At 57.4% G+C, this 23,593-nt stretch overlaps 2 protein-coding genes across 3 annotated transcripts in view; both read left to right on the top strand.

Moving 5' to 3' along the window:
• The first annotated feature begins 734 nt into the window (after positions 1 to 734).
• On the top strand, positions 735 to 4,611 carry FAM32A (family with sequence similarity 32 member A). 2 transcript variants are annotated; one of them, XM_076001475.1, is made up of 5 exons: positions 735 to 870; positions 971 to 1,112; positions 3,909 to 3,962; positions 4,260 to 4,377; positions 4,519 to 4,611. In XM_076001475.1, the coding sequence occupies exons 1-4, from the start codon at positions 797 to 799 to the stop codon at positions 4,326 to 4,328; spliced, it is 339 nt and encodes a 112-aa protein (XP_075857590.1). In that variant the 5' UTR covers positions 735 to 796; the 3' UTR covers positions 4,329 to 4,377; positions 4,519 to 4,611. The 2 variants fall into 2 exon arrangements, with proteins under 2 accessions (XP_075857590.1, XP_012613891.1); XM_012758437.2 differs by having other exon boundaries at positions 4,260 to 4,611.
• Positions 4,612 to 7,884: 3,273 nt separating this feature from the next.
• AP1M1 (adaptor related protein complex 1 subunit mu 1) overlaps positions 7,885 to 23,593 on the top strand; it is a 28,603-nt gene continuing 12,894 nt past the window's right edge. The window contains exons 1-5 of the mRNA XM_012758399.3: positions 7,885 to 8,065; positions 12,614 to 12,770; positions 14,898 to 14,965; positions 17,054 to 17,184; positions 18,029 to 18,176. Coding sequence (XP_012613853.1) covers positions 8,024 to 8,065; positions 12,614 to 12,770; positions 14,898 to 14,965; positions 17,054 to 17,184; positions 18,029 to 18,176 — 546 coding nt within the window. The 5' untranslated portion in view covers positions 7,885 to 8,023. The remainder of the gene's footprint in view (positions 8,066 to 12,613; positions 12,771 to 14,897; positions 14,966 to 17,053; positions 17,185 to 18,028; positions 18,177 to 23,593) is intronic.

The following is a 23,593-nucleotide window of genomic DNA, read 5'->3' as shown; positions in this document are numbered from 1 at the left end:
GCACCAGCTTCTACTGCTGCCCTTTTTTTCCCTCCAGTAAATAATTTAAGACCAAACAACGGCCTCAGAGATAAGACCACCCCCTTAGATGGCTGCCCATACTCAAGGATTTTAAGTATTCTCCCCATAAAAAATGAGTATGTAAGGTAATGCGTATGTTAACTAGCTTGATTTAGCCATTCCACAATGCACACGTATTTCAAAACATCATGTGCCCAATAAACGTAGGCAACTTTTATTTCTCAATGAAATAAATAAAAAAAATTTTTAAATAAATAAAAATAAGATGGGTGCATTTCACTGTATACTTAAATTTTGCCTAAGATCGACTTAAAAAATTTTTAATATACAACCAACATGTCACATGATTATCATCATTTACCTAAAAGCTGAAAAATTAATGAATATTGATTAGGCCTACAAAAATAGGTCCAGTCATCCATTGAAAGTTCAAAATACGGCAATAAAGAAGAAGGAAGAATAGGATATCCAAAAGCAGCCAAAACTCTTAGAAAGGCGTTGGGTATTAAACAACCTGGCCGGAGGCTGAGAAGCCGGAAGTGAGCGCCCAAACAGGAAGTGTGGCAGGAGACATGATACAAAGCACGCAGCCTGCCGGACTCTTCGCCCCCGCCCTTGGCTTCGCAACCCGGAAGTGTGGCTCAGGCTTAGCGGGCCAACGGCGCATGCGCGCCACTCAGCTTGGCCAATCAAGAACGGAGGCGGGCGTTCGGACGGAAATAGTGTTCGCAAACAGGAAGTGTGGCAGTCTACGGCCTGTCTGTGGGCGAGTAGCATGGCGGCCTACGAGCAGGTCCAAAAGGGAGCCCTGAAGCTGAAAGGCGTCGCAGAGCTCGGCGTGACCAAGCGGTGAGACCCGAGGGCCCGCGGAACCCCGTCCTTCATTGCCCTTAGACCGTTTCCCCGGCCGCTCTGACCCTCCGCCCCTTGTCTGTGGCCGCTTTCCCAGGAAGAAGAAAAAGAAGGACAAAGATAAGGCGAAACTCCTGGAAGCGATGGGGACGAGCAAGAAGAACGAGGAGGAGAAGCGGCGCGGCCTGGACAAGCGGACCCCGGCCCAGGTGGCCTTCGAGAAGATGCAGGAGAAGCGGGTGAGGCGCGGGGTCGGGGGAGCTGGGGAAGTTCGGCGCTGGTTGACTGGAAGAAGTCGGCGTCAGCGCTGGGACGCTCGGAGGAGGGCGGGCGGCCCGAGGGGACCTTAATTTCGGGGAGAAAGTGTTGCGTGAGTGGGAAAGAGGGAGTTCGCGGTAAACCTTCAGCAGACGGTGGTAGCTGTTGACACTAGATGGCCATGCTCACTGCTCTGAGTCTCCGTAGAGTCTGTTTCCATGACGACTCTGGCAGATTCGACCGTGTTGTATTTTAAGGCTCCGGTATATTATTATTTTTTTTCCACAAAAAGCCCCAATCTGTAAGTTATTCTTGATATTAAGCACGTAATAAATGCGGGTGGTATGGGGCAGAAGAGGTCAGGCAGGGGCAGATAGATAAGCTTGGCCCATTATGTTGGGGAAAGGGATAATCCATTTAGGTCAGTGGTTCTCAACCGAGGGCAAGCCTCTCACCACCACTACTGCCACACACACACACACACACACGTGTGGCAATGTCTGGGACACGTTGAGGTCACAGCTGGGCAAGGGAGTGCTACTGGCATCCAGTGGGTGGAGGTCAGGGGTGCTGCTGCACATCCTGCAATGCACAAAACAGCCCCCAGCAAAGAGTTATTTGGCCCCAAATGTCAATAGTGCCAAGGCTGAGAAATCCTAACCACATTCTTGGTGTACAGTGACATTGTGGAAAGTTGCCTCTTTATTTCCGAATCTGGTTCAGGCATAGGGAAACACATGGACCCAGTAGCTCTGACAAGACAGACCTGGGTTAGACTCTACCACTTGTTAGTGGTGTGCCTCTGGATGAGTCAGTTACTTTCCCCTTAAAGTAGGGCTAAAGTCTGCCTCTTAAGAGCCAGGCGTGGTGGCTGGCACCTGTAATCCCAGCTACTGGGGAGGCTGAGGCAGGAGGGTTGCTTGACCCCAGGAGTTTAGGGTTACAGTGAGTTATGATCACACCACTGCACTCCAGCTGGGGTGACAGAGTGACACTTTAAAAAAAAGAAAAAGAAAAAAAAAAACAAATGTAGAGGAAGAAAGGCTGATGAGAATGGGTCTAAGAGAGTGTGGGTAAAGACAGGTAGAGAAAAGGAGTAGAAATAACTCTTTGGAGGAGATTATTATCCATCAAGTGGACAGAGAAATGGACCTGTAGCTGGAAAGGAGTGGAGAGTGAAGGGGAAATGTTTGTCGTTGTTATTTAAAATGGGAGGTATTGCAGTGTGTTTTGTTTGGCCTAGAAGAGAGAGAGTTATGAGAGATGCAGCAGGTGAGAGAGGAGAGAGGGATGTGGACAGGGCCAGGGACAGCCGGGAAATGCAGATTCTCCTGTGGGCACGAAGGCTGTTCAGCTCCCAGGCTCCCGGGAGAAGGGCCCATGGGGACAGGGTGGGCCTGGCGTCAACAGCGCCATCTCCAGCTGTGCAGGCTGCTCCTCATTCTGTCCATCTGTGAAGGGGGGTTGGTGACAGCACCGGGACACCCTGTGAACTTGGTGCCTGGAGAATCTGGAGTTGGGGAAGGGAGAGCAGAGCCCGGCCAGGTGCCTGGTATCACGTGACAGTCGGACAGGTCAGTGTGGTGTCTTGTGAGGAGACCCAGGCCTCACAGCAGCAAGAAGAGAGGCAAGGATGGAGAGAAGGTGAGGGGGGAGCGAAGGAGAAGAGGAGGGACAAGGAAGAGCAGCCAGGCGGCAACTACCAATATTTTCTCTCATGATTCTTTGGGTTGACTGTGTTCAGTGGGGTGGTTTTCTTGCTGACCTCATTTGGAGTCTGGAGCAGTCAGACGGGAGCTGGACCCAGCATCCTCTGGAGGCACAACTGAGCTGCAAGAGCAAAGATGGCTCTGCCATCACTTGCCTGGTGACTTCGATGCTGCTTTTGTGGCCTCTTCACCTGGGTCATCTCATCCTCTAGGTCCTATCTTTCCAGCAGGGCCAGCAAACTTCCTGCACGGGACCTGGCTTCCATGGGCACGAAGCCAGAGTGCCAGGCTGTCCTACGGCTTCGGCCCAGAACTGGCACTACGTTCTGTTGAGTTAACTGAGTCCAAAGCCAGCTCAGAGTGTGTGGCCTGGGGGCTGCATAAGGGATGAACAGGGGGCAGCACAGCTCCTGGGGGCCATGAAGGAGTCACCTGCAGTCACCCTACCAGTAAGTGGAGAGCCAGGTGCAGCCCCAGGTCTGTCTGGCTCTGCATCCCACTCTCGGCTCTCACCAGGCACCAGCCTCCCCAGGTGTCATCAGGTGTTTGGAGTGAGGGTTAGAGCAGGGCATGGTGCGGATGCACGCTGCACAGTCACACTGGGGAGGGGGTGTGCATCTCGGAGCCCTCCTGGGCACTGTGACTGGCCATCAAGATGGGTGCTGTCACTCGAACCTCCACTCTGTGTCCCCTTTACCTCCCTCATTCTTCATCCTTCCTCAAACCCCATCTCGGCTTTGTTTTCCTGCAAACTGGTTGTGCTGTCAGTTGAGTAAGGATGCAGGACACCCACACACAGCTGCCAGCGGAGTGTGCTCACGGACACGTGCTCAGTCCACGCTTGTGCTGTTTCCTGCTACTCATGAGGCTGGGACCAAAGGGCAACTTGACCCAGGTGCCCTGTTGGGCCACCCTGAGTGGAGTTGAGGGAGGGGGCAAGGTGTACAGCCTGAAGTCTCCAGCCATTCTGCATGTGAGCCAGGCTGGCTGGGGCTCCCACCTTCCATCCCATGCCAGCCCGGCTGCCTTGAGCTTGGGAACTCACCTCCATGTCTCTTCTCTCCCCAGCAAATGGAAAGAATCCTGAAGAAAGCATCCAAAACCCATAAGCAGAGAGTGGAGGTGAGTCACCGTGCCTGGTGTGAAAGACTGAGTCTCTTAGGGTCCCCTTTGGGCCCAGAGGCTGGGAGCCATTGGAGTGGGAGGGGAGTTGACCCAACAGAAGTGACACCTCCCTGAGGTCATTCAGAGGAGAGCCCAGGGTTCAGGCGTCTAAAAGACCTGGCAGAGTGGGTTTGAGAGGAGGGGGCTCGCTCAGGAGAGACAGGGTATGGAAGAGGTGGGGCTGGGCAGCATCCCATATCCATAGCGCCCTCCTTGGGTCCGAGCCGACACAGGCTGTCTCCTCCCCTTTCCCAGGACTTCAACAGACACCTGGACACTCTCACGGAGCATTACGACATCCCCAAAGTCAGCTGGACGAAGTAGCCTCCTGGCCCTGGGTACCCAGCAGCATCGAGGCTAAGCAGAAGGCCAGGTCAGGGTTATGTTTGGTCCCTCTGGTATTTTCTAGAAACTTTGCTTTACACACACCCTCGCATCTTCCTTGACCGTGCTTTTCGAAGCTGTGTAACCCCATCCTGGAACTTGATTAAAGACAGACTGTCCTTTTACTCAGGTGAGGTTTCTTGGTAGCGCACAGAAGATACACCTTTTTGGTTTGGATGGAAAGTTTTGAAGGTTCGTGTGGAGGCAAAGGCCATTTGTGCCCTGCAAAAGTGATTTTACTCCCCAGTCACAGCCAACCCTGTGAGACCAGCCTTCCGTCTTCACCAGGATGAGACAACCCCAGAGGATAAGGAGCTAATGCAAGCGTGGGCTGCAGTGCGCAGCCTCCCGCGGGGCCCTGCGTGGGCTGCCCTTCCAAGCTCCCTCTAGCCTGGGGCTTGTGCTGTTCTCCCCAGGCCCCAGGAGGCCACTGGAAGCTTCGTGGCCTTCACACTGCCTCCTCAGCCACCTGGCCAGTGAGGCAACACAGCCTGGGTGGCAGAACCACGACCTGAGACGAGGATGGGCTATTGCCGTGGCAGGCATTGCTAATCGATCACAGCACTCTTTGTAATGGAACCCAGACACAGTCTGCCTCACAAACCTCAGCCCAGGCTCCGAGCAGCCCCTCGTGTTTACTCAGAATGGGCACGTCACACGGGAGCCAGGTGTTGAGTTTGGGGCTGTCCTGTGTAAACCGGAATAAAGCAAAAACCAGTTATTAAATACAAGTCTGATTGTCTTACTATTGCTATAGGCTAATTGTTACTGAAGTGCTCCCTTTTGGATCTATGGCATGTGAAGAAAGTACATGCTACAAAACAACTCAGTCTGGAAAAACTTAGGTGGCACATCTGTTTCCACCTGTGGTTCACACCTAAGAGAGACGACGTGCGCTCATTAGTGGTGGCTCTTTTCGGCAGTGATTCTCCCATTGCCTGGTGGAAAGACAGTTTACCAGTATGGTGGAAAGATAGTTCTTTTTTTTTTGAGACAGAGTCTCGCTTTGTTGCCTAGGCTAGAATGAGTGCCATGGCATCAGCCTAGCTCACAGCAACCTCAAACTCCTGGGCTCAAGCAATCCTCCTGCCTCAGCCTCCCAAGTAGCTGGGACTACAGGCATTCGCCACCATGCCCGGCTAATTTTTTGTATATATATATTAGTTGGCCAATTAATTTCTTTCTATTTATAGTAGAGACGGGGTCTCGCTCTTGCTCAGGCTGGTTTCAAACTCCTGACCTCGAGCAATCCGCCCGCCTCGGTCTCCCAGAGAGCTAGGATTACAGGCGTGAGCCACCTCGCCCGGCCTGATACTGATTTTTAAACATCTAAAACAAAATGCCAAGCCGGGCGCTGTGGCTCACGCCTGTAATCCTAGCTCTTGGGAGGCCGAGGCGGGCGGATTGCTCAAGGTCAGGAGTTCAAAACCAGCCTGAGCAAGAGCAAGACCCCGTCTCTACTATAAACAGAAAGAAATTAATTGGCCAACTGATATATATATAAAAAAAATTAGCCGGGCATAGTGGCGCATGCCTGTAGTCCCAGCTACTGGGGAGGCTGAGGCAGAAGGATCACTCGAGCCCAGGAGTTTGAGGTTGCTGTGAGCTAGGCTGACGCCACGGCACTCACTCTAGCCTGGACAACAAAGTAAGACTCTGTCTCAAAAATAAAAAATAAAATAAATAAATAAATAAATAAAACAAAATGCCTAGAGCAAACCTGGAAGGAAATGCTCTATAATGATGGGCCACCTCTCTTAGGTGGTTTTTCTTTCTGCCTTATACTTTTTGGCATTTTCTCAGTCTTCCTTCAGTGAATGTGTACAGTTTTTTTGTTTTTTTTTGAGACAGAGTCTCACTTTGTTACCCAGCCTAGAGTGAGTGCCGTGGCGTCAGCCTCGCTCACAGCAACCTCAATCTCTGGGGCTCAGCAATCCTACTGCCTCAGCCTCCCGAGTAGCTGGGACTACAGGCATGCGCCACCATGCCCGGATAATTTTTTGTATATATATTTTTAGTTGGTCAATTAATTTATTTCTATTTTTGGTAGAGACGGGGTCTCGCTCAGGCTGGTTTCGAACTCCTGACCTTGAGCAATCCACCCACCTCGGCCTCCCAAAGTGCTAGGATTACAGGCGTGAGCCACCACGCCCGGCCTGTACAGTTTTGTGCTTAAAAGAAGATAAGTTTTTCTAAAACACTGCAATAAATTGGGCAAAGTATGAAACTAGATACAATAGGGTTCCTTACACATCGAATCTGTCACTGTTAACGCTTGCTGAAGGGTCCCTGATGTTCTTTCTTAGGCAGTAATCGGTCACAGCCGTGACATCTGATCAGATTCCTTGCAGAGCTTATTCACTGGACAGTCAGTATCAAAAAGCCCCTCCAGGGTTTTGTTTTTTTTTTTTTTTTTTTTTTTGTTTTTTTTTTTGCCACAGGGTCTTGCTCTATTGTCCAAGCTAGAGTGCAACCCCAAACTCCTGGGGTCAAGTGATCCTCCTGCCTCAGCCTCTGGAGTAGCTGGGACTACAGGTGTGCACCAGCACACCAGGCTAATTTTTCTATTTTTTTTAGAGATGGGGGGGGAGGGGGTCTCGCTCTTGCTCAGGCTGGTCTTGAACCCCTGGCCTCAAGCAATCCTCCTGCCTCAGCCACCCAAAGTGCTAGAATTACAGGCATGAGCCACCACCCCCAGCCCCACCTTTCTTCTCTGGATTTTCTCCCAATTACATTTCCATCCTAAGCAAAGGACATATAATTACAGAGTTGCAAAAAACGTTTTTCCAAACCCTGACAGAGGTAGGAGGGAAGATAAAAGATATGCAAGAGGCGGGCAGCCTGGGTAAATGGCTCTGATACTGCAGGATTAGGATCCCCAGGGTACCGTGGTGGTTTATTGGAACAGAAGGCAAGCATTGCTCCACAGCCCAAGGGTTCATAAAAGCAAACCAGATATAATTCAACTGACTAATCCGGGGCCACCGTTTGCGTTTCCCTCGTGGCCACTAACAGCAGAAATAAAACGCGGTGGTTTTGGTCTTGGATCAGGGGGCGTGGTTCTCACGAAAACATTCCGGGCCATAAACAGGATTTTATCACATTCACTGACAAGTGTTGACACTGACAGGCTTCCCTGACATTCCCAGAGTGTTTGATCTCTTTCCAAGTCACCACCGCCTAGCCCTTCCCCTTTTGACTGCATGCTTATTTGTTTCCCAGGTTCCCCACCAGACTGTGCGCTTCACAGGGCTGGGCCCCAGGTGGGTGCCCCCACCAGGCGCCCTCGCCCAGCCTGGCCCACAGGAGGTGCTTTCCCGCTGCCCCGGCTTCCTCGCCCGGCCCGGCAGCCACAGGGCGCCTGGTTCGTCGGCCCCGCCCCTCAGGGCCTCACTGCCGGGCGCTGGGCGAGAAATACGGCCCCGCGGGGCACACTGCGCCTGCGCACGCTGCGGCCCGCGCCTGCGCATTGCCGGCAGCTCCTCCCCGACCGGACATAACGGTCCGCGCGCGGCTCCTCGAACCGGAAGTGGAGGCGAAGTGTCGCGGGGCGCGCCCGGCCTTGCTCAACGCCCGGCAGTCTCTGCCGTCGCCGCCACCGCCCCCGGCAGCTGCCGAGGCCTCCCGCAGCCGCCATGTCCGCCAGCGCCGTCTACGTGCTGGACCTGAAGGGCAAGGTACCGACGGCTCCCCACCCTCCCCGTTGCCGGGCAACCGGCAGGGGCCTCCCCGCACACACGGGGGACCCACCCTGTTGCTAGGTAACCGGCCAGTGGGCCCCACCCTGGTGTTAGGCAAGAAGGCCGGCCGTCGGGCCCTGCGGGCCCCACCCTGTTGCTAGGTAACCGGGCGGGGGGGTCTTCAGTCCGGAAGCCCCGCCGCGTTGCTAGGTAACGCGGTGGGCCGCAGCGCGGGGTTGCCTCGTGCCGGGGACCGGGGCCCAGGCCAGGGCGGGGGACCCGGGGGACCGGCCGCCGGCGGCCCCGGAGCCAGGCTGGGCACCCGGAGGCCGCGCGACCCTTGGCCGGGCGCGGCGAGGCGTGGCGGGCGCGGCGCGCCCTCGAGGGCCCGCCCCGCCTCCTCCGCGTGCGGCAGCTTCCGTTTGCCGTTTTGCACTCTCTGTCCCCAGTAGGAATTTCTTGAGGCGCTTTGTGACTTTGAGTTAGTTTACGGGACTTCGGTGAGGTGGGTGGTGGAAGCGCCATTTTACGGAGGGAGAAACTGAGGCACGGAGCGGCGGAGCAGCCCGCCCAAGGTCACGCTGGTCACAGAGAAGCGGCCGCTCCGGGAGCCCGACCCAGCGTCGCCTGCCCGTTCCGTCGCTGCCCGCTAAGGGCCAGGCAGGGTGCCCAGCCCGGGGCCGCCCGTCTGAGCAAAGCACCGTCCTGCCCTTGGGGAGCTCCCGGGCTGGCCCAGGGGGCGACGGCCACTAGGCTCCAGGGGCGCAGATAAACGTAAATTTGCAGCGGCGGACCAGTGAGCGCGTCACGTCACCCAGGGGATGAGAGCCGGCTTCCCCAGAGGCGGGTGACAGGTGGCACCGAGACCTGAGAGAGTGGGACGTGAACTGGGACCCAGACATCCTCCCCCAGGGGTACCTGCGAACACTTAAAAGGAGGGATCCTTTCCAAAGCCTTTCGGGAATGGGCTGCTTCCTCCCCCCCGGGCCGTCCCAGGTGGAAGGCCAGGCACTGTCCGCCTCTCACGGGTGGGAGCCGCAAGCACCCGCCCAAGGCGTTAAGCCCCACCTTGCTCAGCGGGAGAAACAGATGGGTGCCGGGTCCCAGGCCAGGCGGGCGGGAGGTCGCTCGGAAGCAGCTGAGGGTGAGGGGGCCAAGTGGCTGCCCCGTCCTGCCCTGCCCTGAGCAGCACTGTCCCCAAGTCCCCTGGGTGGGTGCCTGCCCTGGATGCCACCCAGAGTCAGCCACGGGTGAGCGCCCGTGCTGGGCTGCCTTCCCTGGCCGCCTTGGCAGCAGGGAAGACGCCCGCCCTAGAGCGTGCCAGGAGCTGGCAGGGTGCAGCGTTCCCCACGTCCTCGTAGCGTGATTCTTCCACCCTGGCCACCGCCTCCCCAGAGGCGCCCGCAGGCTGCCTGTCCCAGCTCGCCTGCTCCTTCAGCGAACACCTGAACACCTCTCGGGTGCCCAGCACGAACCCAGTCCTGGGCCGGGCGCAGGGCTTCCACCGGCGCCAGCCGTGCCCATGGAGTCAGACGCTGCTGCCCAGCTGTGTGACCTTGGGCAAGTGCCTTCTCCTCTCTGAGCCTCGCTTTCCTCTCTGGTGAAAAGAGGCTTTTGTGGAGTTTTTGCTCGGACTCGCTGAGCGGGCGCGTGCAGCAGGCCCCATGTTGCCCACGGCTCCCGGTACACGTTAGCCTCCGTGGGACTCTGGGCCTGGCAGGGGAGTCACACGGAGGCAGAGACGTTACTCCGCGGCCGGATCCAGGCGGCCGCAGGGGCAGGGGCAAAGCCCACGGGACACAGTTGCCCACCCTCGTCTTGGGCCAGCGGAAGCGGGGGCGGTTACGAAAGGCCCCCTGGCAGACGGGACGCCGGGGCTGGGTTTGGAAGGGGACCGGGTGACGGTCCGTCCAGTGGAAAAGAGGCGTCCCAGTGGGCACGGGGGTGAGGGGCAGCCCCTGGGCCGGCGAGCTGGGGGTCCTGGGCGATGCTGGCGCCCAGACAGTAGGTGTTGAGAATGTCCATGTGGGAGAGGGGACCGGGGGACCACTTCAATTCCAGGAAGGAGGACAGCCTGGGAGAAGCGTGACCAGACCTGCCTCTCGGGAAGCTCCCCAGGGCAGCCGTGGGCTCCCCTCCCGGCAGCGACCACGATGCCCTTTGTCATTCATTCATTCCTCCCCGGCCTCCTGTTCCGGAAGTTTGCCTCCCCGAGCACACTGCATTTGATCGCAAATGGGCAACGGCGCATCAAGAGACTCGTGTCTGCCAGGCAGCGCCTCGATCACCGAGGAACCCGGCGTGGCCCCGTGGAGCTGGTAGAGAGCCCTCCGCGGGCGCGTCCCCGCCTCATCCCCCTCGAGTCTCGGCTGCTTCTGATGCCACGAGACCGCTGTCCCCTCGGCACCTCCCTCCTGGGAAGCAGCGGCTCCTCTCCCCCCCACTCCTCTGCTGCCCTCCCCGTGGCTGCCGAGCTGCTCGGGCCCAGGCATGCGTGCCCCTGCCGTCCCTGCCCTTGGCGGGCTTTGGTTCCCGGCAGTGGACCAGCCCCCTCACGTTTGCCCAGAGCACTTGCCTGGAGACTCGCCGGCCCTGGGACACCAGGGAGGTCCCTCAGCCTCCGCACATTCAGCATCCCCCAGACGAGCTCCTTTACCTGCCTTCTCCATCTCAGTGACGCCGCCGTCCATGCAGGGGGCTGCACTGGCCACCTGGGCGGTGCCCTCCCAGCCTCCTCCTCCTCCTCCTGGCCCCGCGTTGCCTGCGTAGACACTTACCGAGCACCTGCTGTGGGCCGGGCTCTGTCCTGGGCGTTGGGACGCTGCTGTGAACGAGACAGAAGCAGTCGCTGTTCTCGGGGAACGTCAGACTGCAAACGAGGGTCCGCATGTGTGGAGCAGCGGTGACAGGGACAGCGAAGCTAAAGCAGGGTCAGGGTCGACAGGTGGGGTGTGACCTCAGCCAGCGAGGCAGGAAGACTTCCTGGAGAACGTACTGCTGACAGGCTGACGCTTGAGAAATGAGAAGAGCCGGCCCGGCGGTCCCGGCGGTCCCTGGGCACAGCCGTGGGCGGCCCAGGCCCCGGCTAAGGGGCCCGGCGGCGGGAGTGGAGTGAGCCAGCGCGGTGTGGACAGGGGCGTCGGAGCGGCTCTGGGCAGCCAGGCTCCACGGGGCCTTGCGAGCCACCCGGACAGACCTATGCCAGGGGAGGCCGGGGTCGGCGGCGGCTTCAGCACGGCGGAGGGACCTGATCCGGCTCCTGTGCAGGAAGCTCCAGGCAGAGCCTCTGACTCACCACCTGCCCCTCAGACCTGTCCCACGGGCCACGAGGAAGGTGCTTCTCCCGTTTGTCCCCGGCTTGAAAGAATAAAGACAACGTGTGTAATGAGACAACGGGTCCTCAGGCAGACGGTTCCCAGGACAGTCAGCTCGGCGGTGACGCCTGCCGCTGGCTGTCCTCGTGGGCCCCGAGAGCGTCGGTCGCTGTAGCAGCGTCTCCAGCCATAGCCGTGCCCAGGCTGCCAGAGCTTCCAGCCGCCTTTCAGTGCCCTCGTTGTAATCTACGTGTAATAAACCGCGCTTACTTAAAACGTACAGCACAGTTGGCTGAGATGGGCCCGCGTGTGCCCGGGAGGCCGTGACCGCGTTTCCCAGAGCCTCTCCCGGCCCCTCTGCTGTCCAGCCCCGCGCCCCGGCAGCCCCTGGGCTGCTCCTCGTCGCCATTTCTAGGGTTTCCGTCAGTGCAGAAACGCAGGACGAGCTCTGTTTTGTGTGATTTCTTTCACTCGGCACGGTGACCGAGACGCGTCCGAGTGGCGCTAGCCGAGGAGTGGCGCTGATGGCGCGCGAGGGCCTTGTTAGCACGCTCGCCTGCTGAAGGGCGTTGGCAGTGTAAACTACACGTAAACTACACGTAGCCCGTGTAAACTAAAGCTCCTGCGCACATCTGCGCGCCAGTCTCCCTGCAGACGCGGGTTTCCCTTCTCTTGCGTCACCGCCTGAGAGAGGAGTGGCCGCGTCTCACAGCAACTCTGGATTAGCTTTCGGGGAGACTGCTGGACTTCACGAAGCCGTGCTCCCGTTTCACGTTCCCGTCGGCCGCGGACGGGGTCCGGGTGCTGTGCGTCCTCACGAACCCGCGGGCTCTGAGGGAGAGGCCAGGAGGAGGGCTCCCCCTCCTCAGACCGCAGGCGGGTTCCAGCAAACGAGACCCCTCAGCAGGGAGTAGGTGCCCCGACACAGGCAGGAGAGCAGGCTGCGTTAGCACAGGCAAGGCTCTGACAAGGTCTGCGCCGAGAGCCTGTGGGGCACTGCTCAACCTGGCCTCGCTGAGCGATTGGGTCCCGGACTCTTGCCCCAGGGCCCCCTCCCACCCGACCCCTGCAGCGGCCCCCGTGGAAGGTCACTTTGGGAGATGCCCTCCTCCAGGTGGCCCCTGGGAGACGGGTCACGATAGCGTCCGCAGAGGGAGGCGGGCTGGCGCGTCTCACTCCCGGGCGTAGAACTCGAAACGAAAGCGCCTTCCCTCTCCCTGCCCCACGCCAGGTGCTCATCTGCCGGAACTACCGCGGCGACGTGGACATGTCGGAGGTGGAGCACTTCATGCCCATCCTGGTGGAGAAGGAGGAGGAGGGGATGCTGTCGCCCATCCTGGCCCACGGGGGCGTCCGCTTCATGTGGATCAAGCACAACAACCTGTACCGTATCCCTTTGCGGGGCGGCTCCCGGGGACTCCGCGTGTGCACCCTCGCGCTGACGGGCACGGGCGCCTGGCGCGGCCCAGGGCTGGCTGGGGCACAGCGGAGCCACCGGACGCGGCCCTGTCCCCCGGGAGCTCCCTGCTGCCTGAGGAGACGGGCGGAGAACAGGGGGCGTGGGTGGCAGGTACGAGGAGAGGAGAGGTGTGGCGGTACCCCATCTGGCCCGGGGACCCAGGAAGGGGGGAGGAGGGTCCCCCATCCTGGAGGAGACCCTCAGGAAGGCCAGCTGGAGGAGCCGGCGGGCACTAGGCCCAGGGGAAGCATCTGCAGGGAGCGAGGCTTGTTCCAGCAGCTTCAGTGGGGGCAGCTGGAGCCCAGGAGGGGGCTGCGAGGCGGGGTCCTGGGCCTCGAAGGACATCATCCTCAGTGTGATGGGAAGGCTTTGGAGGGTTTTAGGCAAATTTGCATTTTCTGGAAGTTTCTGGCTGCTGAGTAGGGGCCAGACTGTTGGGGACAGGGGTGGACGTGGGGAGGTGGCGGGCGGGCTGGGGCCAGCGTCCAGGTGGGAGGGCACCGGCCTGCCCCCTCCCCCCCACTCGCCTACAAAGAAGGGGTGAGACCGCTCTCCACCCCGCCTGCCCGTGGGCCCGTGGGGAGCCCTGGCCACGCCAGTTCCCATCCACGAGTCTGACTGGCCGCCCACAGCTTTGCTCAGACCTCCAGGCACGCAGCTGCACCACACTACTGCGTACAGGGCCTGGCCTTGCAGCGGACAGCCCCATTCGAGCCCAGCTCCAGCAGCCACGGGACCGGGGGCGCGCCCCTCGCCTTGCCACGGCCCGGCGGGAGCACCGCTGCCCGCTGCAGGCCCGTCCGGCTCAGTCAAGCTCACGCGTGTGCATTGCATGCTGCAGACGTGGGGCCCGCGCCCCTCCCGGGCTCGTGGCGACACTCGGCCTTGCTAGCACAGCACGGCCCGGCCCACCCCACGGGCAGGAGCGGCCCCGCCCGGAGCCTTTTGGAGATGCAGGATCCCAGGTCCCCAGCCCTGCCCCGTCAGCGTCCGCACTGCAGGGGGGTCATTCCTGGTGACTTCTGTGTGCGTCCACTGTGGGCTGTCTGGCTCCCTGTGGTGCGCCCTGTTTAGACTTCGCTTTCCTCTGGAAGGCCCTGAGGACAGCTCCGAAGGGCGGCACAGGCAGCCTGTGACCCCCAGCCTGGCCCTTCGTCCTAATGCTGGGTGACAATTTCCAGCAAGGCCCTGGCCACGAGGTGGGAGGTGCCCACTACCCTCCTTGTAGAGCACGTGGGGAGGGCACCTGCCCGGTGGGGACGGGAGGCCAGCGCTCCTGGGACCGGGCTGTCGTCATTTCCTGGGCCCCAGTGCTGTGCCAGGGCGAGGCAGGCAGTGAGGCGGAGTGGCCCTGGAGCTTGCTGCTGGGCACACGAGCCAGGTGGCACAGGCGTGACCCTGCAGAGGAGGAGCCGGCCTGCCCCGGTGGCTCGGGGCCTGTTAGGGGGAGAGGGACAGGAGCGCCCGGCACACGCTGACCCGGGAGGCGGGGACTGGCTCCGCTGGCGAGGGGAGGGCCTGAGCCAGGCACCTTGTGTGCGTGACCTTGGTGCGTCCGCCCACAGCAGAGACAAGGGAGGGTTCCCTGAAATGTTTGTGTCAGGGGCCAAGACTCGTGGTACCAAAGCCGGGAGGGGCTAGAGCCGGAATCGGCCCCGACTGGGGAGTGCCGGACCTCAGCAGGGCCACAGGGCGGTTGGCGGTGGAGGGGCAGGGTGGACTGTGCCTGCCGTCCACACCTGGAAGGAGCCCCGCCCCTCCCCCGACTCGGAAGCCCCCCAACCCAGCAGCCAGGACAGGTGCCCGGTGTCACGTGGGATTCTGTGCGATAACACGCACTCCCTGGGGGTGAGTCCACCTCTGGCTGCTGACCGCCGTGTTCCAGGCCTGGCTCCGACTAGGAGCTTGGCGACCCACGGCAGGCCAAGCAAATGGCTGGGAGTGGTACCGGGGAGGCTCGGAGCCGGGCGTGGGGGTGGGGGTTCCTCCGGGGACCGGGGCCTGCCCAGCGGCAGCCCAGGCGTCTCAAGGCTCCTTAACTGCGGCCGCTGTGCAGTGGTCGCCACGTCCAAGAAGAACGCGTGCGTGTCGCTGGTGTTCTCCTTCCTCTATAAGGTGGTGCAGGTGAGTCCTGTGCGAGGGCCAAGGGGGTGGGCGGGCGGGCGGCAGCTGTCTCGGCTCCGCGTTGGCAGCGCCCTCCCGTGCGTGGCCACCCGAGCCGGAGCCGCGGCATCCTGGGGAGTGCTGGGCCCTCAGCCCCGGGAAGTGGGATGGGCCCCCAGCCCCACCCCCAGCGGTGGGATTCTGTGGCCTTCGTGCTCCCCCACCCTGGTGAGGAGGGAGGCGCACAGGAGAAGGCGGGGCTCAGAGCAGCGTGTGCCCTGAGCGCACGAGGGGCGGGCAGGCCCCCCGCCAGCCGTGGAGGGATTTTGGTGAAAGCCGGGCTTGGAGAGGTGGAATGCCGGCAGGGACGCAGAGCCCAGCTCGGCTCAGCGTCTCCCTGGGGGCTCTCAAGGCACACACACCCCGGCCTGCCGTGGAGAAGATTGGCACATGCCAGCCCAGGCTGACGGTGAGGTGGGGTGCCAGCAGCAGGCGCAAAGGCCCTGGGGCAGGAGTGTGCGTGGGGCAGTCAGGGAACACAGGGAGGCCAGTGTGGTGGCTCACGGGGCTGTGGGCGTTGGATTTCATCCCACGTCTGGGGAGGGTCGCAGAGGGCTGTGCGCAGGGCACTGAAAAGCCCAGGTTTGACTTAAAGTGACCTTCCTGGCTGCTGAGTAGAGGAAGAGCCTGCAGGCAGCGAGGAGGCTGCTGCAGGCTTCCAGCAGCGCCGGTGGGGGCCTGGCCAGGTGGGGCCAGGGCTGAAGAAAGCTGGGAGTGGGGTCCCGGGGGGCGGGGGGACGAGGAGAGCTTCCATCCCTCAGGTGGCGCTGTCCGCACAGAATGTCGGGCGCAGGGTCTGGAGAGCCGCGCATCTGCCGTGCGGCCCGCGGGCTGGCCATCACTCTGGGCAGTGGTGCCATCCCAGGCCGGCCGCGCCTGGCTCTGCTGCCCGTGATTTCCAAGCAGAGCCCCGGGCGACTGCAGCCCTGGCGTGCCCAGGGCGCCAGCAGAGCAGGGCGCACGTGGACGTGGGCAGGGGCAGGTTCTCCGCCCCCAGTGCTGGGCGTTTCTTTTCTGCTTTACGACCTTCCTCCCGTCGGCGTTAGTGCTGACCAAAGAGCTTCTGCTGGGCGGGCACGGTGGCCCACACTGTGATCCTAGCTACTCGGGACACCAAGACCAACCTGAGCAGCCAAGCATGATGCTCACACCTGTAATGCTAGCACTTTGGGAGGCTGAGGTGGGAGGATCGCTTGAGGTCAGGAGTTTGAGAGCAGCCTCAGCAAGAGCCAGACCAGCCTGAGCAAAAGCGAGACCTCGTCTCTACTAAAAATAGAAAGAAATCAGCTGGGCAATTGAAAAATATTAGCCAATCATGGTAGCTCCAGCTACTCAGGAGGCTGAGGCAGGAGGATCGCTTGAGCCCTGAGCTAGGCTAACACCATGGCACTTCTAGCCCAGGTGACAGAGCAAGACTGTCTCAAAAAAAAAAAAAAAAAAAAAAAAAGACCAACTGGAACAACATAGTAAGACCCCATCTCTAAAAAATTATTTAAACTAACCAGGTGTGGTGGTGCACACCTGCAGTCCCAGCTACTCAGGAGGCTGAGGCAGGAGGATCGCTTGAACCTAGGAGTTCAAGGCTGCAGTGAGCTATGATCATGCCATTGCACTCCAGCCTGGGTGACAGAGTGAGACCCATCTCTAAAAAGTAGAGGAAAAAAATTAACAACAACAAAAAAGAGAGCATCTAACAAGCCCCTCTCCTTTGGCGTCTCTGCTTTAACCCTCTGAGCTTCACGTTGAGACGGGGCAGGCGAGTCGCTGTGCAGCCCGGCGGCTCACCGAGGCCCAGGTGGCTCTCGGCGCTCACCCGCGTCCCTGCTGACCCAGAGGCAGGGCTGACTGTTACAGCCAGGATGGGAGGGAGGCTGGGGGGCCGCAGCCCTGGCAGGAGGAGAAGAGAGCTGGGCCGGGACTTCTGAGCAGGCTGTGGCCGCCACCACCGGCGCAGCCCGCCACCGCCCTCCTCCCGCCCGCACTCCCGGCCCTGTAGCACGCCGTCCGTTCTCTTCTCCATCCCAACGACCCCCGCCTCCAACTCCGCAGGTGTTTTCCGAGTACTTCAAGGAGCTGGAGGAAGAGAGCATCCGGGACAACTTTGTCATCATCTACGAGCTGCTGGACGAGCTCATGGACTTCGGCTACCCCCAGACCACCGACAGCAAGATCCTGCAGGAGTGAGTGGGCAGCGCGGGGCCCCGGGCCGGGCCTGGGCGGTGGCAGGTTGCTGACGCCATCGGGTTTGGGGAACGGGAGAGGCCGGTGTTGTCTCCCGTCCGCCCTCCCGTCTCCCGCCCTGCACGGGCTTTCACCGAGTTGCCCTCAGTGGTTCGGGGGCCCGTTCTCACCCGACGTCCCTTTACAGCAGGTGTGCTTCCCGGTTGCGGGTCCTTATTTCCCACCCACGGAGATGCGCCAAATCCCTTGCTGTTAGGGAGTCGCCTGCCCGGGTTTTTATTGTCGCACATGAGTCCGCAAGGAAAATCTTCCTCCATTGGAGTCACGGGACCGAGTGCGTCCTGGCGCCAGGCCCTGCACGGCGCACTTGGTGGCTCGCAGCCTCCCCACGCGGCCTGTTCCCACGCGGCCAGTCCCCACCGTGCACGGGGAGCCAGCGGGCGCGCGGAGAAGCCCGTGTTCCCAGCCACGGCGCCCCCAAGTGGGATCGGGGTCGCCAGGTTGCCCTCGCAGGGCTCAGTCCCACCTGCACGTCCAGCAGGCACGGGGACAGCTGGCCCCCGCCTGTTTTCCTCCCCAGCACTATCTCCTTGACCCCCCCAAAACGAATGCTCCAGGGCCATTGTAACCTGAGTCTGCTGGGTTTCGGAGATTGTTAGGGTTTTCTGGTATTAAGCAGCCCCGGGGGACCACGGGCTGCCCTTTCCGGGCGTGGTGAAACCGAGGGCCCGTTTGCGAGTCAGCCGGCCCTGGCCCCGCTGCAGCCCTGCCGCGCTGTCGGGGCCCGAAGCCGGGGTGTTGGTGCAGGGGCCCCTCCCTGACGCTGGCTGTGTGGCCCCAAAGGTACATCACGCAGGAAGGCCACAAGCTGGAAACGGGGGCCCCGCGGCCCCCGGCCACCGTCACCAACGCAGTGTCTTGGCGGTCCGAAGGCATCAAGTACCGGAAGAATGAGGTGTTCTTGGACGTCATCGAGTCTGTCAACCTCTTGGTAGGCTTCCTTCCTTTCCTTCTGTCTACACCGTGTCTCCTCCATGGCAGAAACAAACACAAGTTATATTTTAAAGCCAGCAAAGCCCCGAGAACCGTGCAGGGTCCGTGTGGCAGCAGATCAGGGTTCAGTCTAGGCCACACGGCGAACCCTGAACTTGTTTTATCTTCATTAGCTTTGGTTCCGATTTAGAATTGATACATGAAGTTTGTTTTGTGTTTTTTGTTGGTTTTTTTTGAGACAGAGTCTCGCTTCGTTGCCCAGGCTAGAGTGAGTGCCGTGGCGTCAGCCTAGCTCACAGCAACCTCAAACTCCTGGGCTCAAGCGATCCTCCTGCCTCAGCCTCCCGAGTAGCTGGGACTACAGGCATGCGTCGCCATGCCCGGCTCATTTTTTTGTATATATATTTTTAGTTGGCCAATTAATTTCTTTCTATTTTTAGTAGAGACGGGGTCTTGCTTAGGCTGATTTCAAACTCCTGACCTCGAGCAATCCGCCCACCTTAACCTCCCATAGTGCTAGGATTACAGGCGTGAACCACCATGCCCGGCCATGAACGTTGTTTTTTTTTTCTTTTAAGAAGCAGTATGTCAAGCTAGGAAGCGAAGCGCTCCTGTAACGAGGAAGCCCGCCCTGTTGGGCCGGGGCAGCCTCAGCCCCGGCCTCCCTCACATACGCGACAGCTCCTGAGATGGGGCTCCCCTGCAGCCTGGCTCCGTTTTGTTTTGTTTTGTTTTGTTTTTTGGGTTTGGTTTCTTTGTTTTGTTTTACTGCTTTGTGTTATGTTTAGGGTTTTTCCTTAATTTTAGTTAAGCCATGAGTGAAGTTGGCCTTTTTGGAACGAATGGTGCTGCTTGTACACATCTGTGTACCCATCACTGCGGCCGGGACGCAGGACCCCAGAGCCGCCTCGTGCCGCCCTTTGTCGTCCTGCCCCCGCCCCGCCCCACACCCTGGCCTCCACCGGGCCGTCCGCCATCGCCGCAGTTCCCGTCTCTTTGGGGCTGTCGTGTGAGTGGCGAGGCGCGGCCCCGTCGCTGTCGCTTTGAGACTGCCATGCGAGCGGCATCGTACAGCCCGCGGCCTCTGGAGTCTGCCTCCTCTCACGAAGGCCACGCCTTGAGGTCCCGCCAGCGCTGGTTACGTGTGTCGGAGGTTTGTCTCCGTTTGTACTTACTTAGGTTTATTTGTATGTTCTGAGCCACCGGCTGTTCATCCGCTCACCCGTCCAGGGACATCCGGGTTGTGTTCCGACTTGTGGCCGTTGTGACTAGGGTTGCTGGAAACGTTCCGTGCACAGGTTTCTGTGTGGGCTAGGCTTTTATTTCTCTAGGGCAAATACCCAGGAGTGGGGTGGCTGGGTCACGCGGTAAGCGTGTGTTTGACTTCACGGGCAACTGCCGGACGGTCGCCACTTTGCACCCGCCCACAGCGGAGGGGAGTTCCCGCTGCCCCGCGTGCTTGGCCCGCGCTCCTGTGTCTGCCAGCCCCCGCGGGTGTGCTGCAGCGTCTCGGCGCCGTCCTCGTCGGCATCGCCCTGACGGCTGATGGCGTCGAACATCTTCTTATTAACATGTGTTTCTTCGTCATCTGTATATCTTCTTTGAAGAAGTGTCTCTTTGTGTCTTTTGAGCATTTTTAAATCGGGTTGTTTGTTTTCACACAGTTGAACTTTGAAAGTGCTTTCAAAGTTATACCCAGAAAGTGTGTCCTGGGTATAAGTCCTTTGTCAGATTTGTGATTTGCAAATATTTTCTCTCAGTCTGTGGCTTGTCTTTTTATTCTATTTAGCAGTGCCTTTCAAAGAGCAGGGGTTTTTAATTTTGATGAATTCCAATCATCAACTATTTTTTATCGGTTGTGCTTTTAGTGCTCCGTCCGAGAAGTCATTGCCAAACCGAAGGTCATACAGACCTAAGTTTTCTTCTAAAAGCTTTATATTGATAGTTTCACATTTTGATCTATGGTCAATTCTGAGTTAAATTTTATATACAGTGTGAGGTTTGTATCCAAGTTAATTGTTTTTTGTGCACAAAATAATTTTTTGCAATTGTTCCAACACCATTTTTAGAGAAGACTGCCCTTTCTCCATTGAATTGCTTCTGTACTTTGGTCAAAAGCAAATTGGCCGTATCTGTGTGGGTCTGTTTCAGGACTCTGTTCTGTTCCATGTCTGTGCCTTTGCCAATACCACACTGTCTTCATTGCTGTGACTTTGTAGTCAGTCTGAAAATCAGATCGTATGATTCTTCCAACATTCTTTCTTAAAATTGTTTTAGCTATTCTAGTTCCTTAGAATTTTAGAATCAGCTTGTCTAGATCTACAAAAATCCCGCTAGGACTTTTTCCTGGTATTGTGTTAAAACTCTATAGCTCAGCTTGGGGAGAATTGGTATTTTTACCATATTAAGTGTCCCAATCCATGAACACCATGAACGTGTGTGTGTGTCTATATATATATATAGACACACAGAGAGACATACACACTATATAGATATATATATATATGAATACATATGATATATAAGTATTTCTCCTTTTTTTGAAGCTGTTATAAATTGTATATTTTTAAATTTCAGTTTCCAATTGGACATCACTAGGGGATAGAAATAAGATTGATATTTGTGTGTTGACCTGGTATCCTGCAATCTTGCTAAACTCACTTCCTCTGGAAGTATTTTTTAAATTCGGTGTGACTTTGTACCATAGATGTATTGTCTGCAAATACAGACAGTTTATTTCTTCCCTTTCGATCTTTATGCCTTTTATCTCTTTTCCTTGACTTGTTGCCGCACTAAGACTTCCAGTACAATGTTGGATACAAGTGGTGAGAGTGGACATTCTTGCATTGTTCCTGATCTTCAAGTAGGATGTCAGCTGTAGGTGTATTGTAGATGTCCTTTTTCGCATTGAGGAAGTTCCCTTTTATTGCTAGTCTGATGAAAGGTTTTTTTATTATGAATGCTGTTGTACTTTGCTAAATGCTTTTTCATTTGTTAAATGCATCAGTTGAGGTGATCGCATGGGATTTCTTCTTGAGACTGTTAATGTGGTGGATTCCACTGACTGCTTTCTGATTATTGAACCAGCCTTGCATTCCTGGAATAAACTCCAGTGGGCCCCAGTGTATTACAGGTTGAATATCCCTTATACGAATGCTTGTGACCAAAAGTGTTTTAGAGTTTGGATTTTTTTAGACTTTGGAATATTTACATATACATAATGAGATATCTTGGGAATGGGACCCAAGTCTAAACACAAAATTCATTTATGTTTTTGTGTATACCTTACACAAATAGCCTGAAGGTAAATTAGAAGGTAATTTTATTTTTACCTTAGGGATGCTGAATGAACTGCGTGTTGTGCGCTTGCATTTTGACTGCGACCTGTCACATGAGGTCAGGTGTGGAATTTCCTACTTGTGGGGACAGGTCAGTGCTCAGAAAGTTTTGGTCAGACTTTGGATTAGGGATGCTTAATCTACATTCTTTTTATGTATCGTTGGGTTTCATTTGCTAATATTTTGTTGGAGATTTTTGGATCTATGTTCATATTGGTCTGCTATTTCTCTCTTTTTCGTTATATTTTTGTCTGGTTTTGGCATCAAGGTAATGGAGTCCTCATAAAATGAATTAGGAAGTACTCACTTCCTCTTCTGTTTTCTGGAAGGCATTATATAGAATTGACGTTAATGCTTTAAACATTTGTTAGAATTCACCAATGAAACTATCTGAGCCTGGAGATTTATTTTTTCAGAATGTTTGTAACTCCGGATTTCAATTTTTTGAATTACTTAGGTTTTCTGTTTCATCTTGGGTGAGTTTTGGTAGTTTGTTGTTTTGAAGAAATTGGTCCATTTCATGTAAGTTGTTGAGTTTGTATGCATAGTGTTGCTTATAGTATTTCCTTACTATCTTTTTAATGTCTATAGTGATATATCTTCTCTTTCATTCCTCATATGAGTAACTGGTGTCTTGTCTCTTTTTCTTTGTCATTCTTTTTGGTTTATTTACTTTATTGATTTTTACAAAGAATTGATTTTTTTATTTCATTGATTTTTCTTTGTTATTTTTTGGTTTTCAATTTCATTCATTGATTTCTGCTCTTATCTCTAGTATTTCCTTCCCTTTGACTTGGATTTATTTTGCTCTTCTCTTTCCAGTTTTCTGAGATAAAGCTGAAGATAACTGATTTGAAACCTTTCTTCTTTTCTGATGTAAACCCTTCATGCTATAAAGGGTCTCGGTCTATGTACTGGAAGCTAACGCATCCCACAACTGGCCTGTTGGGTTTTCATTTTCATTCAGACTATCTTTGTCAGATAATCCCAGCATCTGTTAAATTGTTCTCCTTTGCAAGTCGACGTTTTCTTGGTCCTTCATATGCTGAGTGATTTTGGATTACATCCTAGCATACTGGAGTACCGTGTGATAAGATTCTAGGTCCTATTTAAGGTGCATGGAAAATACTGACATTTTTGCTTTAACCAGCAGTGCGTCTGGTGAGGTTCAGGCCGCAGGTTCCAGCGCTCAAGCTGCGGGCCGTGCGGGCGGTTCTCAAAGCGTGTGTGCCACCTGCGGCTCAAGTCTGTCCGGGCGCGCGCCGCCCGGGGGTCAGTCTGGGAGCCGAGCCGGGCGGAGAGTGCAGTTCTCGGAGTCCTGGGCAAGTCAGGGTGCGGCGTGAGGGCCAGATTCGCACCCGCACGATTCTGGAGCTCTGGAGACACAGCGACTTCGTGGGGCGGCGTTCCTGGGCTCCCCCCTCGTTGTTCACTGGCTAGACTGTCCTGTCCCCTGGGCCTCCCTGGGTCCTGTGGCCACAGACCTGGGGCTCTGGGTCCCCACTCTGCCGGGCCGCCTGCCCTGGGCGCGTTCCCACCAGTGCAGGGAGGACAGAGAGGAGAGAGCAACAGGTTGCCCCGCCCTGTCGGGACAGAGCCAGCACCACGGGGCGGGGGTGTGATGGAACAGAGAGGGGTGCTGTGGGGCACTCTGTTCCTTCTGAGTTCCCCTTCCTACCCTCCAGCCCAGCGAGGGTCTCCCTGAGCTCCGTCTGCTCCACGGCGCCCACTCCACTCCAGGCTCCCGCTGCGCTGTCCTGTCTGCGGGGCCAGTGGGGTCAGGGAGGGCCGTGTCCCGGGCGTGGGACCTCGAGAGAGTGGTCCCCACGGAGTCTCGCGTGCGCCAGTGCGAGCCTGCGCTGTCTTCCCTTGTGAGCCGCGGGCGAGGCGGTGCCCTTGCTACCACGTCCCTCCCGCCTGGGGCCTCCGGCCTGTGCGCCGGGCCCAGGGCACGCTCTGCCTGGCTCCAGGGTGCTGGGCAGGGGCAAACCGCAGGGAGCTCGCCAAGCCCCGGGAACGTGGGTGCCCACCACCGCCCGCGCGGCTCGCGGCCCTGCCCAGGGGGCCCCGCTCCTCC

The sequence above is a fragment of the Microcebus murinus genome, chromosome 4 (genome assembly GCF_040939455.1).
Source record: "Microcebus murinus isolate Inina chromosome 4, M.murinus_Inina_mat1.0, whole genome shotgun sequence".
In the NCBI taxonomy this organism is placed as follows: Eukaryota; Metazoa; Chordata; class Mammalia; order Primates; family Cheirogaleidae; genus Microcebus; species Microcebus murinus.
The sequence above is the reverse complement of the archived record's forward strand: the minus strand, read 5'-3'. Positions and strand labels throughout refer to the sequence as shown.

What these genes read in the sequence shown, in the direction of transcription:
- FAM32A (XM_076001475.1), top strand. Translation starts at nt 797, where the DNA reads ATGGCGGCCTACGAGCAGGTCCAAAAGGGAGCCCTGAAGCTGAAAGGC. An exon ending in AGAAGATGCAGGAGAAGCGG is followed by an intron (nt 1,113 to 3,908) that starts GTGAGGCGCGGG and finishes TTCTCTCCCCAG; the next exon opens with CAAATGGAAAGAATCCTGAA. An exon ending in CCCATAAGCAGAGAGTGGAG is followed by an intron (nt 3,963 to 4,259) that starts GTGAGTCACCGT and finishes CCCCTTTCCCAG; the next exon opens with GACTTCAACAGACACCTGGA.